This window comes from Nicotiana tabacum, chromosome 11 (genome assembly GCF_000715075.1).
Source record: "Nicotiana tabacum cultivar K326 chromosome 11, ASM71507v2, whole genome shotgun sequence".
NCBI classification, from domain to species: Eukaryota; Viridiplantae; Streptophyta; class Magnoliopsida; order Solanales; family Solanaceae; genus Nicotiana; species Nicotiana tabacum.
The window spans coordinates 63,631,270-63,650,780 of NC_134090.1; the positions used below are offsets into that span (position 1 = coordinate 63,631,270).

Genomic DNA, 19,511 nt, shown 5'->3' on the forward strand with positions numbered 1-19,511 from the left:
CATGCTTTCAATAAGGACAAATTGGGGACAATCGCTATGCGATCTACCCCTATGTTATGTAATAATAATAATTAGACTTCTTAGTTTCTTAATATAAACTATTCCTTTCCTTAGCAAAAAAAAAAAACTAAATCAATACTTCTCTGGAAAAGCACCCTCTTGGAGATTGAAGTACACTAATTCATCCAAAAAGAACAAAAAACGATTTTTTTTTCCCCCAAGCAATTCAAAAATCCTACTAGTCTTGAGAATTCGTTAAGGTGTTAACATAAATAGGCTCAATAATTCTCACTTTGATATTATAAAATTTCAATTAACAGGAAGAAATGGAGGCTGAGAAAGGAGAATATAGAGATACACAAACGACTTGTTGACAATAAGAGAGTCATCTCAACCTAGCCTTTCCTTTTTATTAAGGTAATTTCCTTTCATTTCAGTTTATACTAAAGTTCTACTTTACAAATAGAAAGAAATCTCAATTTAGAAAATGTCTACCGTTCGTGCCCCATTTCTTACAAAAATCCATCTTTCAACTTCATGCATGACGCTTTACTTTCCCTCTTCCGTGCGCTAGTCTCGGGGAAAGAAATTTTGTCCATCTTTTGAAACAAGCTGTATAACCTCATTTTTCTAAAACATGCATCTTATGGGACTAAAGAATAAAACACAGTATTTACAATGAGCCAGTAAATCAATTTCTCTCCAACTACTGGATAGCCACCCGAAATTTTCAATTATGCTAAAAACGTTCGAAAAATTGTGTACATATTAACAACTTCAACTCAAGTACCAAGATGTGAACTTCCAACTTTTTACACCTCCAGGTAAACCTGCTGGTTGTCAAAACACCAAAGACGGGTTGGAAGCAACACTCAAGTATACAAAAAGGATCTTTTTCTGCTTACAACCTCTATTCTTCGCTTGTTTGTTTTGGATTCTATATGCTACAACATTTATGTTATGCTATTCTAAATCCTATTAACCTACAAGTAAAATTGAACTATGCAGATTCTATTGCGAACCGTTAACAGGAGTATCACTACTCTGCCTGGCAGAAATTACTCTATCAAGAGTTTCATCCGGGACCTTGATTCCGCTAGTCTCTAAATCTGCCACTATGGCAATTGCAGCATCAAGCTCCCCAAGATCAAGGCATAATGTGATAATTTCATCATACAAAGGGCTGCAATGAATGGGTAAATATCAACAATCAATTTAATCTATATGCTAAACTTCTAGATAAGACCATGATAGCTACAAGATAAATATTGGAAAAACACAGCAAAACAGAAAGAGTTACTGGAAGTGAACCAATATAGAGTAAACACAATCTAAGCTTGAATATCTAAAGACAACTCTACTTGTTTAGCCAATGTTGTGTAAACCTTCTTTTTGCTGATGCTATATCGTTTATTTGTTTGGTGGCAAGTAGCAAGAAAAAGATCTTTCATAAACAAGGATTTATATTGTGTAGAACCAAACTTACCTTCCAAATACATAACCAAGACTATGTGTTGTCTGCAAAATATTCAAGAAAGCAGAAGGCATAGGAGCTCGTACTGCAGCCCGCAATATCACAGCGCAATCCCCAATTGTTGGTGTCCCGCCCAATTCTATTACCTGAGATAGAAATACTTTTAGTTCACAAGTAGAAAACAGATGCATCCATACATGAAGCCAAATTCATTAGCTACTAGGATAGAAAACGCTTAGCGCCAGTTCTGCTAGAATGCCATAATTCACTATCAAAATGGAACACTAACATTAGAAAACAAACTAATCAAAACCCTAAGCTTCATTCATTAGAAATTTATTGATTTATTGAGAATCTTCATTCCAGAATCCAGATAGACTTAATATGTTAAAGTAAGAAATCTAGAAAATCATATACATAGTTAAGCTATACTCGTCTAACAATATACATAGTTTCACAGGCAACAAAGGTTGTGGCCTAGCAGTCAATGAAGTGGGGTGAGAACCATGAGGTCTCAGGTTCAAATCTCGGCAGAGGCAAAGCTAGCAGGTATCCCGTGGAAGTAGTCAAGGTGTCCGGAAGCTAGGCGGGACACCGCGGTTACAAAAAAAGAAATATATATATACATAGTTTCACCGACCCTCCAAAATCTGTAACGGCATATTCTTACATAGAAATTCAACCTACAAGCATACTATTGAGCAACCGATAACTTGTAGATTGAGGGAAGACTGCATGTAACATTCAGATAATGGTGTTGAAAATGGTGAGGAGATAAAAAAGGATGTCACGACATACTTTTGTCATCACTTTGATCCCCAATTCAACTTCCCACTCCTGTGACCATCTTTGAGGAGCTTTATTTTTTATTTCTTTTTCCCATGTCCAACCCCAAGCATCAGTGATTGTATACATATCTGATACGTCAAATATGTTCCGTTTCCTCATCTCCACAAATGCTTCTTGAATGTCCAGTGGAAACCAGTCATCATCGTCATCATCCTGTGCAAATATGAAATGACATATCAATCAATAATCCGTGCTCTTGGACCGCAATTTTATAAATCTAAGCAGTTTCCAGAAGTATGTGGAAATTTGTAAATTTAAGGATCAATTCTACTTTGAAAAGCCTACTCCATTTGTAGGAAGAACTAGGGTTGTGACCTGGATGACTATTTTCACTTATGCATGTATGCTAAACACTTGCCGGTGAAACTAATATAGATGTACTAATGCAACAGAAAGGGTAGAAGATAAGTAAGTGGACAAAATTGTCAACAGGTTTAAGTGTTCTAATTCATACTGATCTGATTGGTCGTTTCCTCGATTCAGTTACAAATGTTAAAGTTTACAACTACTGGAAAACACTTCATAAACCTAATGATTTAGTACATAATATTATAGAATAAGAAATGTGAAGCATAAAAATAATCGTGTAAGCAACCAAGCTTCTTAATACTTCACATGCAATGACTTCTTCCTGTTAACAGATTCAAACAAGTTATACTCCCCTAAAGCACTCCATCTGTGTGTTCTAGATAAAACATTAAGTATAAGTTTCGTAAAATGGTGAACTGGAGATGTGATTGAAGTACGAACTATGAAGGTAAAAGATGCAGAAATACATAAAGTAAAGGCAAAGTTAAAACTTGGAGAGGAAAGAGGAAAACATGATATATTTGTCAATTCCTTAACAGCTATGGAAGTAGTAACAAGATGATATTCCCTCCTCATCAATTTTTTTTTTTCTATTTTTGAGTGATAGCTATAAAACAAATTATTGATGAAGCATATAGCTACAATATATATGAGAAACAAGAAGGCACCAAACTCACCTTTTAGCTATTAGGGAAAAAAGGAAAAGATTGCAAATTCAGAGTGACATGAGTCTCATCAGAAATTCAGTGACATTTTAAACTTTCCTTGTCCTGAATTGAAATTTAAGGGAAGAACCAGAAGCAACATCGATATTCATATGAAAATAGGAAAAAGAGTCCACTGGGATTGAGAGAGCATATGTCAACTAAATCAATCAACCAACAATATCTCAATTCCAAGCTAGTTTGGGTCGGCTAGATAAATCCTATGAATCCAGTCCCACTCTTCAGGCCCATTTCATTCCAAATGTTTTACTAAAGTATTATGGCAAGATACAGGAAGGATGGTTGATATTCAGTTTTGAGTCCATATGGGATGGAGAGAGCAGATCACAACCAAATGATTTACTTGTACCTTAAGACCTTTCTTTCTATGGACATGCTATAAGAAATCATTTGATAAACACAATAAAATTCATACCACTGCAGCTACTCGAGAAAGCCTTCTCCTGGATTTTCTTGAAGAGCTAGCTGTTTGATCAGAATCTTTTAGCAATTGAACACCAATCATTTGAAGAGGTTTTGCAGCTTCAACTTCCTTGTCCTTCCTGTCACCTACTTCCGGTTGGCTTTCAGCTTGCTCCACTTCTTCCTCCTCATCTTGTGCCTCATCGTCTTCTGCCTCGTCATCTTCAGCCTCTTTTGAAATATCATCGACAGCATCATCAGTATCATCTACCACATCAGTAGGTTCTAAGTCTATTATTTCGGACTGCTGGACATGATTTTCATTTAAGCCCTCCCCAAGAAAGCGACGTTTCCAGAATTCTGTATTTCCTTCGTGCAACTTTATACGTGAGATCAACTCATCCAGCTCTTCATCAACCTGGAAAATTAATACAATATGATATAGCTTTTAGAGATATCTGATGTGAGGAACGACAAGAATTTGCAAGGTATCTTTATGCAACTAGTTACAGCTCACACGTTAGAATAACATTTACCTCTTCTTCTTCCTCCTCAACTGGAGGAACCCAAAGTGGCCTGCCTCTAGAACGATTTATTCTCCTCGCTTTCTGCACTCGTTGGTAGAGCACATTTCTGGTTCCATCTGTTGGCAGACCTTGTGCTTCTAGTTCTTCCTTTAATTCAGATACAATCATTTTACTAGCAGCTTTTGGTTTCAAGGCATTCTGTTCAGGTCCTTTGATGATTTTCCTCAGTCTCTCCACAAGACGTATGTAGTCAGACTCGGAAATCTTTCCCAGAATTGAAGGTCCTTCATTGTGTAAGGTTTTCAAAAGCTTCCTGTGGTGCAACCTCCACTCTTCGAGACATCTTTGTTTAAAAGAGGTTTCCCTAGGATTGGAATATATAAATCCTTCGGCATCAGGATCTAAAGGAGTTTTTCCCCTTCTTGGGACCCATCGTTTGCGGTCACCTGTAAGTCCACCTTCAGCAACATACCTGAATGCTATGGCCAACTAAATCACAACTTATAGTGGAAATTATAAGCTGGAAATTGAAGCAGAACATCACCGCAATAAACCTAGGAAAACACTAATGAATAAACAAACAAGAAACAATTAGAAAAAACTGCCCATCATCAAACACGAAATTAGGGCAAGGCAGTCTATTATCAGTGCAATAACCATGACGACTTTCTGGCAGACAGCTCAAAACTGTGAAAAGAAGCTTCTTTTTATATAAGGAACTGTGAAAAGAAGCATTCTTTTTTAATATAAGGAACTGTGAGAAGAAGTTTATCAACTAAAAACAGAAAAGAATAGATGTCATAGAGTTATGAGCACCTGGAGGAAAAAAGTTATGAATGAGACTTGAGGCCATTAATCTTCCCTTGACTATTCCACCAACCCGGATATTATACGAGTCTAATCTATATCTATATCTATATCTATTCTATATTATATTATATTAAAAGCATCAACCCGTAAAGTTAAAAGTTAAATTACTTTTTTACCCTTTTAAAAGTCCCTACTTATGTAAATTAATTATTCTAATAATATATTAATTAATAGTATTTAAATAGAAAGGAGGAGGAAATTGTTCTTGAAGCGTTGTGTATCTTCAAATGCTTCAGATTAGTAAAAGAAAATATTGTCCCAACCGTTGCGTTTTCATGCATATATAGTGAACGGTTAGTTCTTGGATTTTTCGGGCGCAGCAAACTTCATATCATAAAATCTCTTCTACTAACCTTCACTTCTCACAAAACTTGTGTAATTCCTTCTTGACATTAAACTTGCTCGCGAAAATGCTCAAGGTAAATTTCTACCACTTCTTTTTTGGCTCTCTCTAGGAGCTTTATTGGCAGCATTGTTGCTAAGAAATTACCTAATGAAAAGTTTCTCATAGCATTGTCTGTGGGTGAAAAAATATAAGTGGGAACACCAAACATCAAACTTAAATTACTAAAATACCCATTAAAAGCTGAAGTACATTTTTACCCTTTAATAAAATATTGTTCGTATAATATTTTTGTACAAAGAAGTAAATATTTAACAAATACATGTAAAGGCACTTTGATAAATTACAAGTCTAAGTTCAAATAATCTGAAATTAGGAGCAAGTGAAAAGACTACTATTACAATTAATCTCATCATTATGCAGTTACACAGAGCCACATGCATGCTTCTTTCATCTTTTTTATATGAAAAATGAAGTGCTTACTCTTTTAAAGCAGAATTTATTTATTTTTTTGCCTTCTGATTCCTATTTTCTTCATAGGGATGTCAATTTCTACCCATTCCTCCTGATATATATCAATTGCCAAACGATAGTCAATACTCAATACTCCATTGTCAGCCAACTTTTTCCTCCATCAACAAGCTGGGATAGTTTTGTTCAACGAAAAGAAAGGTAATTGATCATCTTAATTCTCATGTTAAATCTATGTATAGTTGGATTGTCATATTAGTTTAAAGTTTAGGTAAAACACATACCATTCTTTGAACTTTACAATTCAGTCATCATTTTTCATGTCATCTTATGAAAGTAAATTTGTTACATCTAATTAAATATATAAGTCCAATATATATTAATATATGATTTTCTCTCCGCGGTAATTTTCCCTATTTAATTCATAACTTGCAAAGTTTTTTTCCTTCGCTTAACTCTGGCAAAAAATTTATTTTTAAGTGACACATACATTATATTTATATGTGTATGTGTATTTTTTTCTTTTATCTTTTTGTTTGCCAAATATGTATAAAGAACAAACACCTTCAATCTTGTCAACTTTTTCAAACCAATATATACATGGAGATTAATATAGCATGAGAGATGAAAGAAATTCGTCAACTCGATGATCCATGTACTAAGAATAAATAATGTATAACACATGTTGGATCATGGATCAACTATATTGTTTCTAGAACTATAATTTTTTCCTTTAATTTTTCTTTTATAACTCCAAAAATATTTTAATAGTATTTATTTAATTTTTAACTAAGTTGCGCGGACTCTTCGATTTGGGTGTCGTCCCCGTCCGGATACGGGATGGATACGGATACGGGGACAAGATACGTTCAACTGACTTCGGACACTTTGACCGGAGTCCATCGACAAATTTGGGAGAAAAATTGAGATTTTGATTTCTCAAAATAAAAAATAAAACAGATTTAGAACAATGAAATAATAATGTCCATCTTGGAGAATGAAAGATTGAATTGTACAATATTCATGTAAGTTTTTCACAGAATATTTCTCAAAATTTACAATATTTTTATAGCTCTATTTTTTATTAGCCCAATTCCCGCACCCGTATCCATATACGGATCCGCACCCCGAATCTTAAAATTTAGATTTTGCCGAATCCGATACTCGGATCCTTCCCCGTATCGGATACCCACACCTGAGACCGAGCAACTTAGGTTTTTATAAGTTTATACACATAAATATGGGTACACGCGCAACGGGCGTGCCCAGTGACTAGTTTGCACTAAAATGGATAAAAGAGCTTAGTTCTCTCAATTATTACAAATTTATCCGCATGTTAATATTGGCATCATGCGCATCTTTAGTACCAGCAAATTCCAAAGGGATAATACTCTCGCTTCAGCATAAATCATCATACAACAGAGTGGCTTAATTATCTCGGCATCGCACTTCGATATTGCATCATCAATATTAGCTCAATCAGTAGATAAAATAACCAAACATGCAGAGCAAGCTGAATGCAGGCTAAGAGTCATAAAGGTGGGAAAAGCCTAATAATGAATTTAAAGTGTTAGGTGTCAACAGAGCACATACATAGACACCAGGGTGCTACAACTACTTTTTTTCCTGATTGCCAAGTTAATAACTGCCCAGTTGAGCAAGCAAAGATAGAGATAAGAGAATTAGGCGTATAATTAGTTGATACCTCCATCATAACATTTTTACCCAAATACCAATTAGGAAAGCGAGCAAATAGTGTCAAAATCATTAAGTATGCAACAATATATGATCTACCACATGAATAAAAATGCTTACCTGGCTATGTAATCAATCTCATATCCAAGTTCAGCTTCTTCCTGCAAAGGTTCAATCCATGAGCTTACTAATGTACGATATTTTCTGCTCAGGATCATTGCTCTTGGTGGGATTGGCTGGTTATCTTTAGCCATAGCTTCAAGTGCTTCTAACAACTCAACAATCCTCCCTGGAGTAAAACATAACTTTTTTAAATACTCTTAAAAAGACTCCTCAAAGACGCATAATATCTTATTCGACAATTAAATGAGGGCGGGCGAAACTCATAGATAGCCCCTAAAACATGGTACCAACTGCCAGGTAGACACCTTAAAATTCCAAGAGACCATTTAGACACCTCTACTTGGCGGAGGTGTCTCTTGGGCACACCCGGGTCTGACCTAGCACCATGCGTGTGTTATCTTCACAATTGAGAGTGGTAGAGGTTATTCCAACGCCTTTTCCAACTCAAAGTATAGTGAAACTCTTTGTTAACCCTTATCTGCCTATATTTCACCCCAAATGTGTCCCTCCATTCTTCATCATCTTTCTTGTTCACCGACCACCACTAAAGCACCATTAAAACCAGCACCACTCTAGAACAATATATATACAAACATATATGTTTCCTTCTTGTTTCTTTCTTCCCCCTATTTCTTCTTCTTCTTCTCCCTTCTCTTCCTCTCCACACTTTATTGAGCCGAGGGTCTACCGGAAACAGCATCTCTACCTCCTCAGGTAGGAGTAAGGTCTGCGTACACATTACCCTCCCCAGACCCCACATGTGGGATTATACTGGGTATGTTGTTGTTGTTTTGTGTGTGTGTGTATGTATATATATATATATAACACCTTTTTCCTCAATATAAGATATTAACTTCACTTTCAGAATTCACATAAGGCTTAACTTCACTTTCAGAATTCGCATAAACTCAAATCATCTCATAAAAGAAAGGACTAAACTTACATACAAGAAATCAATATACATCACAAAGCTATTATCGGTAAACATATATCTTTCTTTCTTGTTTTCTCGTTTCTGTATCAATTTTCCAGTTCTGTTTCGATTGTGAAACAACAGTGGTGAATACCGGAGCTGCTTTTGAACGAAACCGCCCCTCGACCCCCCCCCCCCCCAAACCCCCACCCAAAAGAAAATCAGAAATGCATATTCGTAACATGTTTTTCTTTCCTTTGGGAAACTTAATTCTAGCTGATTTTCGTTATCTTTACTGTCTAATGAGTAAAAATGGATCTCTTCTATTTATCTCTATCACTGTTCTTTTGATTCTAGTGGTTTTGTCCCACAATATTATACATTAGCTAGTCATTTCAGTTTCCAATATAGAAGGATCAATATATTTTAGTTGCATTATAGGTCATAACCCCCATCCTTCGAAACAAAGGTATGTGATAGGTGACATGAGCTAATAACTAATCAATCAAAGAAGTACCAGAGAGAACTGTTCTCTTTTTGGGGCAGGCAAGAGCCATTGTATCCTAAAAATAGCAAGTTCGAAATGTCCTTGGTATTTATATATGCATACCTTCCCTACATAGAGCACGAAGATACAATGAAAGTGGGTCCCCGTACTTCCCATCATTATAAAGCACTTGTGTTCCACCTTCAAAGTTCTTTAGACCACGGAAATGTCTGATAGCTTCACGTACCACACAATACTTGGTAAAGCATTCAACCAACAAACTGAAAAAGGCACATGAAGAGTCATCACATGAATCATTTTTTGGAGAGGAAAAAAAAGCACAACTTTTACACAAGACTGTGTGTGGGTGCATAACAATGTACTAATTAATACAATGCCTCGTCCTTGCTTCCACCCCTGCAGTTGGCTAACAAAAAAGGTTGGCTGTGAACTCTAGAAACAACTAAACAGAGTACACAGAAAGAACAAAGTACTACTCCTTACTTAAAAGGCTCATGCTATTTATTTTCAATTTCTCCAGACTCAATCCTTAGGAATAAAACTTTGTTGACAAGAAGGCTCAGAGTATAAATCTCCACCCAATTAAAGAGAGTTTCCAAGAAGAAAATATATTTTCTTATATAGAAAAGCTGCATCAAGTTATCAATAAACTGATTCCCCAGGATCAAACTTTGGGCTTGTCATGAAAGAGGGACAAGCTGGAGAAAAAAGGATTCAAGAAATGTGACCCAGTCGTATTGGCTCATACCATAGCCTTGCCGCAGTAGGGAAATTGAGACATTTCGGGGTGAATAATCTGAATTTTACTTTCTAAAAACAGAGAAATGTCCATGCTATAGAAAACTCATTGAAGATAGAATAAAAAGAAAGTTCCGTACGCATAGGTTCTCACGTTAGGTTGCACACGTTTATGGTCCTCAACCATCATCCCCAGTAGCTCAGCAACATCCTGCACTCTAACAGTCAGACAAAAAGCTTCGGTAAAGATTGTATGATTAGTACAAAAAAGATAATAATTTTTTACATTTCTCAACCATAATTCACATGAAAGACTTATCAGAAAGATGCACAACACTTCAATCAACAGTGGACTCCTGAAGTCAATGCACAGATAAAGTCACAAATTTAAGAGACATGCTATCCTCCATTTCAATTATTGTGTCTTAACTTTCCTTCATAGTTTGTTTCAAAAGAATGCCACATTTCTATATTTAGTAAGTTCTTTATTCCAACATTCCAATAATATCCTTAATGACACTCCCTTATAAGAATGACATGGCAATGTTTTAGACCACAAGATTCAAAGGGTATTTTTGGTATGTTATCCACATTTAGTTTAAGAACACAAGATTCAAAAGTCTTCTTTGCATTCTTAAATTGCATGTCCAATCAAATTAAGACACATAAAATAAAACAAAGGGAGCAATAGAGTTCCAAACTACGACTAAGAGTGTCATTAGCCACAATTTATGTAACCCATCTGAAGTTTGACAGGTTGGTGATTGATAAATAAAGGACAGATCATAATGGGTTGAGCGCGAATTGAGCCATTAAAATTTTGGGCTAACATTGGAAAAAGAATATAACCAAAAAATTGATTCTCAACCCGCTATTCTAAAGGTTTAGCCAATAGGACTGGATAAGTTACTCTAACTAAAAAACTAAAATAAAAAACGAAATAAGTGGACAGAGGAAAATTTCGTCCCAGCTGCAACAAGAAATTGTTTGAAAGTGGCCTTGAGTTGGACAAGTTGGGTTATTACCCACTACACAACATTGATTTGACCCAACTTACACTGCTATGAACAAACTTCGAATGGGTTAAAGTATGCCATTTCCTTCTGTTTAACCTGTCCAATCTTGATCCCACCCATTCATTTGAGACTCCTAATTATAACTCCAAGATTATAGTCAGTTTAGCTGACAGTTATTGGCAGATTCATTTAACACCCCTAACCATAACTCCAAGATTATAGTTAATTTAGCTGACAGTTATTGGCAGATTCCAAGGCACTCAAACAAATGGTAACTGCTATATGTCTGTTAACGACATGTTTATGAGCAAGTGTGGACAGAAGTTGAAAAATCAATCAAGCTCTTTAGCTATAGAAACATAAACCCAGATCATCAGGAGGTCTGTATATACTTAATTCGACAGCTCGAATCACTTCAGGTTTCAGCTAACTTTGATAGCATGTTTGGGAAGATAAAATTGCATATGATTCAGAACTCACCTATCATAGGACTCAGCCCTTGTATATGCTTGGATAACCCAATTATATGTCTCGGTATCAGGTTTCATATGATCTGCCAAACAAAGTTAATGATCAGCTTATTCGTTTAATAAAATATTGGTTGTTATCAGTTAGCACTCCGTGAGTAATAATACTACCAAGAAGACAACAAAACCAACAAAGAAATTTTTCCAGCATAACAAAACAGATGCAATAGCAACGTTGACTTCTAGTTTTTAATGAACAAGAAAAGCATTTGAAATTTTAAAAACAGTATCCGGATTTAAGTGCTTCAAAAGCAGATGCATGACAAATAAACGGAGCATATTAAGAATTTAGAAAATAATTTAGAGTAAGGTATACGTCATGTGAGAATTGTAACAATTCGGCTCCAAAAAAAGAAGGATCAAAATAAGCTTAAAAACAAAAGAAGTAATTTTGTAACATGAATCAATCCACCACCGCATACGAATTAGAGTTCCGCTAACTAAATCACATGTTGTTTTGCTCCCTTTTTCCACTTTGATTGCTTCGTTTGATCAGGAAATTAAAGGTTTGGGTGGGTTTCATGTTCTAATGGGAGTTAAGAGATATATTTCATGTGATCGAGAATAGGGCAATCTGCTGAAAAGATATGGATTACACCCAAACTAATCATTTTGTTTCCATATATCTCTGAGGAGTGATCACAAGAGTGAAAACAGTTGGAGATATACAGGATTTTTTTCGTAAAAAAAACCGTTACACTGAGCATCAGCCTTGGATACCTATTTAAAGATAACAACAACACATACCCAGTATAATCAAGTGTGGTCTGGGGAGGGTAGTGAGTAGCGCAGCCTTACCCCTACCTTGTGCAGGTAGAGAGGTTGTTTCCAATAGACCCTCGGCTCAAAGCTAGCATGCATAATCACAACACTATAGAGGAAGACATGCAGAGGATACCTATTTAAAGATGAGCTAACCAATAATAAACATGACGAGCTTTCACGGGGCATGCTACTTGCAAATAATATTATGTTATTGATGAAATTAGTGACGGAGTCGTCCAAAAAGTGAAACTATGGAGAGGTACATAATGGTTTTAGGATAAGCAAAAGTAAGACCAAATATAGGCAATGTATTCAACCCCATAGAAAGTATGAAAGTAAAGTAAGAGTAGACGGGATTGTGGTGCCAACATGAAGACAGTTCAGATATTCAAGATCAGACTTATAGGAAAATGGAATGATAAATGAAGATGTAACACATAAAATTAATATAAGATGGACGAATTTGAGGGACGCTAATGAAGTTATGTGATATAAAAATGCCTAAACAGGTTCTATAGAACGACGGTTAGGCCTGCAAATGTTATATGGGAGTGTATGTTGACCCTTTGAGACCGCTAAATGCTATATGAGAGGGAATCTTGCACCTCGAAGGTCCACCATATACATAAGATGAATGTCACAGAATTACAGATGTTAAAAAGATGTGCAATCATAAAAGATTGAGATCAAATCCGACAGAGCGAACGAGTAGCTGATATAGAAAATAAAATGAGAGAAAGTAGTCTGAAAAGGACTAACAATGTTGGTCCATAAGATGTTAAAAAGGAACAAGGTAGACCTAAAATCACATATAAGAAAACAATATTGAAAGATGTACAATCTTAAACTAGTTATCCATGTAGTTATAAGTGTGATCGTTTGAAATTTAGAGAACCCCTAATTTGTCTTATTTAGCATTGAGAGAAATGAACCTCAATAGAGCGAAATAGATATATAGAATTTATATAGTTGACTCTAATTAAATTGGGATCGAGGGATATAGTTGATTGATTGATATCATTTTGTTTCAATGTCGGGATGCAACATTGCCATTCATCACATCACATCAAATTCAATAACCAGGGATGGAAAAGTAAGAGCAAGTAGCTACTGCAACAATTTGATAACTTACTTCAATATGTGATGTTTCTTGAAATTAAACGGAAGTACTTTGACCAGGTATCCATCAATAAACAAAGGAATTAAACTGCAAAGATGTTTTGTCTACCGAGTATCTAAGATGAGTGAATGAAAATAGCTTCTTTTACGTGAAGCACTATATTTTTCATATCAGCTTTCCCGACCTTTTTCTTTTTTAATTCAGCTTTCCTACCATTCTTCAGTAATCAAGATCTTAAGAACTAGAACAATACTACTTAAAAAATTTATCATGCTGGTGGTGGTGAAAGTCTTAATAAATGCCTTTGGTACTCTAACTTCATCAGGCATCATTTAGAATATGCTTCATCCATATGGCAGAAAACTTGATATTGTATCTCATTTAACCTATAAAATGTCAACATTACTTATCACATTTATTCTCAAGTTAATAAGCGTTTTAGCATAAAATGCATTTTTATTGTGCTTTGCAATTGTTTAAATAGCACTTCTAGTTTGTAGAGTTTTTTGTCAAAATGCACCTTTTCAAGTCACTTTTAATCTTAAAATTATTGGCAGCAAGACAGTTGTGCGCCGCCAAGTAAAAAGAGTGGAATTTTTATTTGATTATATGTAGTATATGAGACAATGGAAGTACTTTATTAAATAACCATACCAAGTATTGAATGAAGTGCTTAATTTTAAACTTTAAAAAGTACTTCTATGGAAGCACAAGTCAAAAAATACTTTTCCGAACTATACTGCACTACCAAATGAAACCATAGTATAGCCAACAAGAGAGAAGTCACGGAGTTCAGTAGTCAAATATCCACTTTTAACAACTAGAAGGCTCTTCCCTAGCCAATGTTTTCTTTTGATAAAGTAAAAATTTATTAATGAAGGACAAAAAAGGCCCGTATACAAGAAGTATACCAAAAAGTAGAAAACCTTACAAAAACATATGATTTTCTACGAACGACACCCAATCTTCTATACATAAAGGGACCTCTTCCCTAGTCAATGTACATGATTCTTGTTTACAACCCAAAACTAGCCAATCCACCGGTCCATCGCTATATACTCCGTTGAGAAAGAACAAAAGTACTATTACTCAATCTCCAAGTCAAAGTGACCTCCTTTTAGTCACCTAGAATGAAAATCTTTGCATGAGTTAAGGTTGCGAAATGTCAGATGTATGCTAAGAACATTTATGCACTTCTTGATCCTAAATATGACAAATAAGCCATACTTTCTGCCCAATATCACAACCCAAGCATATACTAAGAGGATTTAGCTCAAGCACAAATGGAGGAATCAAAGTGGGTCAACTACAAGCTTGACAAGGGAAAGAATCTACAGACCTTCACCGTATTCCATGTTCTCAAATGTCGCAAAAGCAATTTCAGGTATCCCACAGGTAGCCTGGCAAGAAAAGAATTAGAGAAACCTAATAATTTAACAAGTCCACTGTTGCTGTAACGAATTAATCAAAGATTTCCTATGTGACTGGTTTGCCTCTTTTTGTTTTAAAATTCTTTCACTAGTTTGTAAAAACGATGAAAATTTTAAATATCATCAAAATAGAAACAACACAATAGAAAGAAGCTCCACTAATCTTGAAACAAGAAGGAGCAAATAGGTCTTAAAAAATTGTCAGATAACTTATGCAAATCACCCCCGATTAACTTGCTTAACTCAAATATATAAACCTAGAGATTTCCACATATACTACACACTCTGCAACTTTTTAAAGAGCCCATTCAGTTGAAGTTCCACCAGCCATGAGAATGCCAGCAAAACTACATTTTGATATGACATGAATATGTGCGCACTATAATATATTTTTCTGGTAATGACAGAATCTAAGCAATTATATATGACCGTCAATCTCCAGAATCCATACTCTTCTTTAAGCTTCAAACTCGACTAACCTCAGAATATCCTTTGCAACTTAACTTTATATAAAGATCGCAACAGTACAGAATGTGTTGCCATAGGATTTTATCATCACAAAAAAGAAATAAAAAAGTTACATCTTAGAGATGCTTCAACCTTTTTGCAATTAATGAAAATTACATTTCTAGTAGGATTTTCTTTTTTCAATATGTTGAGATTTAAGCTTCTTATCCAACAAAAATCATAGATATACTGAAGTACCTGTACGCTCAAAAGACAATTGAAATGGAAGGTAGTGGCCATTCTGCCAGCAGCCTCCATTTCATAGGCAATAGTTAAGGCATTTGAGTGATCTCCTACTTTACAATCTTGTTCTATTAGGAGATCATAGATCTCATCAGTTGCTCTGAGTCCACCCTCAGCACCCTTGAGAAACACTTTGTTGGCATCTTCTAGATGATTACTCCGTACAAGCTCCTCTGCTCCAAGGAAAAGACAAAATTAAAACTCAACAAAAGAATGAGAATATAAATCAAATTAAAGCAACAAATCAAGCTAGCAGCTTGTTTTCACTATACCAACAAGAACCAGCCAAGCTTGGCGAATGTCATATTTCAGTTTCTCCATTGCTGCAAGAATTTCTAAGCCTCTCGTAGCAAGACCCTTGGCACCAAACAAACGAACCAATGCCAAAAATGTTTCATGTAGAGGCCGAAGACCTTCACTCAACTCCCTTCTAAGAGCATGCATCTGTCATTGCATGATATCAGATGAGTTCAATCCTTGCGGTTTATCCAATCATATAGGGTGTCCAAATTCATTTTCTTAAAATTTGTATGGTCAGATTCAGCAATAATGGCTTTCATGAAATACAGTTGGCATAAAACAGTTAATACACAAGCAGCTCGTAAAAGCAACAGACACCTAATTTACTTGCAGAAGAGTTCACGGTTAGAGGACATACCATAAAAAGGGAGGCTTAATTCCGAGACGAGGATGACAATCAAGCTTAAATAACAAATCAGACATGGGGTGAAGACGTACCGACTAATTGGAAAAAGCAGAAGAAAAGGGAAACCAAGTAAAACATGCTCATATGTCAGTGCGAGCTTGTCTGTCTTGAAACTATCAAGGAGCTAATAACATTCTATATTTGTGCTCTAGGTGTTTTTTATGTGGGGAAAAAGTTGAGGCAGTTAGCCATCTATTTCTACACTGCAGGATCACAGATCAACTATGGAAGATATTCATTAACCTCAGAGGTATTTCATGGACAATGCCCTCTAAGATTACTGAAGTGCTCACTAGTTGGGATGAAGCTGGAACCGGAGCTGGAAGCCGAGATAAATGGAGGGAGAGAAACTCTAGATGTTTTGAGGATAGTAGCAATTCAATAGAGAAGATCAAAATGAATTGTGTCCTACTTTTTTATTTTTGGTGTAAACAAAAGTGGCCAGAAGATACTGTATCGATCCTAGAAGTCCTAGAATACTGCTAGGATTGTAGCTCAGTAGTCTATCCTTTTGCATATTGTAAATATGGTTTCAGTACAACCTATGTACTGTTATATATCAACACACACAAATGTTACCTTCTCAAAAAAAAAAAAAATACTTTAACTTTAAATTCCCAATATGTCTATGGTTTTTCTTTCTTAAACACAGTGCGCAATCAAATAACGCCACATAAAATGAGATGGATGGAGTACGAATTAAATAAAACATATCGCCAAGCAATTACAACAGAAAAGAGAAGAAAAGCTTATAGGAAAGGGAGTTACAGCGCCATCATTGTCGCGGTTAAGGACATGAGAAACAACGAATCCATGGAAAGAACGAGGTCCAGGGGAGAGACCAGCAGCAATCATATCATAAATCACTTGAGATACACCTTTAGAATCCGCATTTCGAGCGCGTTCCATCAATTCCTCCATAAAAACAAGCCGCAACACTTTTTCAGTTCCGGATGCCATAGAACCGTCATCTTCCGCCGTCTTCAACTGATGTTGCTGCTGCTGTGTCTGTTTTCTTCTTCTGGTTTTCCGCGGTTGCGACGATACCGACGCCTTAATTGAGCGAGAAATTGATGGACGGGGAATTGGGAGAGTGAATTTAGAATTGAAAGGTAAGTAGTGTATGGAAATGCCAGCCATTGGAGGTGAAATTTGAAAAATATTATACTAAGGAGAAGTGGAAGTGCATTTGGGGAAGGAGAGAGAGAATGAGGGGATAAGGCTTTGGGTTTGGGATGGTTTTAGCGGTTTTCTAAGAGTGAAGAGAGAAAAGGGTTGGGTTTAACATGGAGGGAAATGACGTTACAGCCCGACAAAAAAAACAATTTCGGGTCAAGTTCATCTCAAAGACTTTTTACAAACGAATAATGGTTGCTCTAAAGATTCAAAGAATTTTTGTCATGGAAGCAATAATCAAGTGTAACTAAAAGATTAACAACTTGTTTGGATGCTTATTATTTTATAGTATTGTTATTTTAAATATAATATTTTTATTTAGATTTTATTGTATTGTATCGTATCGTTAAAATTGTTGTTACCTTATTTTTTTCTCATCTTGCCCTTTCTTATTATTAAATAATCTTATTTTATCACTTACCCTACATTTTTATATAATGATTGTACCTTATTTTTCTTTATAATATTGCAAATTTATTCTTCATATTATTAGTGCATGACATTATGAAATGACGGCAAACAATACAATCTATCCAAATATTTTATACATCGAAACGATATGATACAATATAATACAATACATTATAATAGTATATGAAATATTATTAAACGATGCATAACAACCATCCAAACAAGTCGTAAGTGCAAAGTGTAAAGTTTTAGGCAAGAAGATATCTTAAATGAAATGATTTTCTTTTTATACAAATCTTATTTGTAAAAAAATCCATTCTGATGAAAAATGTGTAGTGCTTGATCGAAATTGTGGAACAACAATTGGTCAATCATCTAATTAAACCAATTTTTCTCTAGGAAACAGGATAATGCCACTTGTCAAGTTTTGAAAAAAGTCATATACTATCACGTGTTTTTATAGTCAAAATGTTCGCTAACTAATTTTATATAACACAAATTCTTACGGGAGCAAGGACTTACATAATTAATGTGGAAAGAAAACTACCCAACCAGTATCTATACCAAGTTACATTAGAAATTTATTAATGTTAGTGATAAAAATAAGAAGAAAATGTGCATTAATTGATTATGATTAACAGATAACAGTTCATATGAAAACATGTGTTATATATTTGTTTGATTGATGTAAATATTAAGTGTAAATGATTTTTCTGTTCGTGTGTGTAGGCATTCAAATACACTTTGTCTACTCTATGGATGGTGCTAGAGCTCAATGGCGGGTAATAGAAAAAGTTCACATAAAAACCTTTCGGTATCTTCTTTTTCTTCTAAAGCTCATCCAAATCAATTAAGCTTAACTTGACTTTGTTTTTCATCATTATACAAATTAAGAAGTTTCTAGAAAAAATTTAGATGAAATATAATGCACTATATCTAGTAATTTTTATAGTAAATTCAAATTGGATTAAAAATTCTATATTTGTAAAATTTGTTTAAGACGAAGGAGAGTGAAAATTTGCATCTATGGGTAAATTTTGAGTTTTTTTGAATGAAGGTCAAAGGCAAAGTCACTCTCTAACGGGTCGTTTGGTAGGATGCATTAGATAAAATAATGTATGCATTAACTTTGTGTATTAATAATACCTTGTTTGGTACATTTTTTGAACCTATGCATTAGTTATGCAAGCATTAGCTATACATCCTATTTGGGTGTATCATATGCATAATTTATGCATAGGAAACCATGATATTTAATAATGCAATGTATTTTAATCCATGCATTAGCTTAGTTAAAGACAAAATTATCCTTTAAAATTTTATGTTTGATTAAAATATGCTATTATATTAATGCAAGTTTGAAATCATCCAAGAAAGTGAAAAATAAAATTATATCCCTAGTAAATAAATAAATACTTAGTATATTTTTTTATAAATAAATATTCAGTTTATACTACAATATAGGTAGATAAATCAAATAATATTTTTTTGAACCTTTTTCATATAAAAACATTCCTCAACATATGTTTCTTTTAAAAAGATAAAGTGATGTACTAGTTATGAGGGTATTTTGTAAACAAACAATTCTTTTAGAAATTGTACAATGCTTTACATTAAATCAAATAATAGATAAGAAATATGTCAGCACAACTAATACAAGCAT

The 19,511-nt window shown here is 34.7% G+C and overlaps 1 protein-coding gene across 1 annotated transcript; it reads right to left on the reverse strand.

Moving 5' to 3' along the window:
- Positions 1-695: 695 nt before the first annotated feature.
- On the reverse strand, positions 696-17,519 carry LOC107769444 (uncharacterized). The gene is made up of 13 exons (XM_075225120.1): positions 17,030-17,519; positions 15,828-15,999; positions 15,511-15,728; positions 14,715-14,775; positions 11,444-11,516; positions 10,088-10,165; positions 9,312-9,469; positions 7,786-7,954; positions 4,296-4,758; positions 3,773-4,177; positions 2,273-2,476; positions 1,487-1,620; positions 696-1,183 (listed from the first exon to the last, which is right to left on the reverse strand). Exons 1-13 carry the CDS (start codon positions 17,399-17,401, stop codon positions 1,012-1,014), a joined length of 2,679 nt encoding a protein of 892 aa, XP_075081221.1. The 5' UTR covers positions 17,402-17,519; the 3' UTR covers positions 696-1,011.
- Positions 17,520-19,511: the final 1,992 nt, after the last annotated feature.

Coding starts and splice junctions, on each gene's coding strand:
- LOC107769444 (XM_075225120.1), bottom strand. CDS start 17,401: ATGGCTGGCATTTCCATACACTACTTACCTTTCAATTCTAAATTCACT. Junction 4,178..4,295: donor TTGAGGAGGAAGAAGAAGAG/GTAAATGTTATT, acceptor TTAATTTTCCAG/GTTGATGAAGAGCTGGATGA. Junction 1,184..1,486: donor CTTGGTTATGTATTTGGAAG/GTAAGTTTGGTT, acceptor CATTCATTGCAG/CCCTTTGTATGATGAAATTA.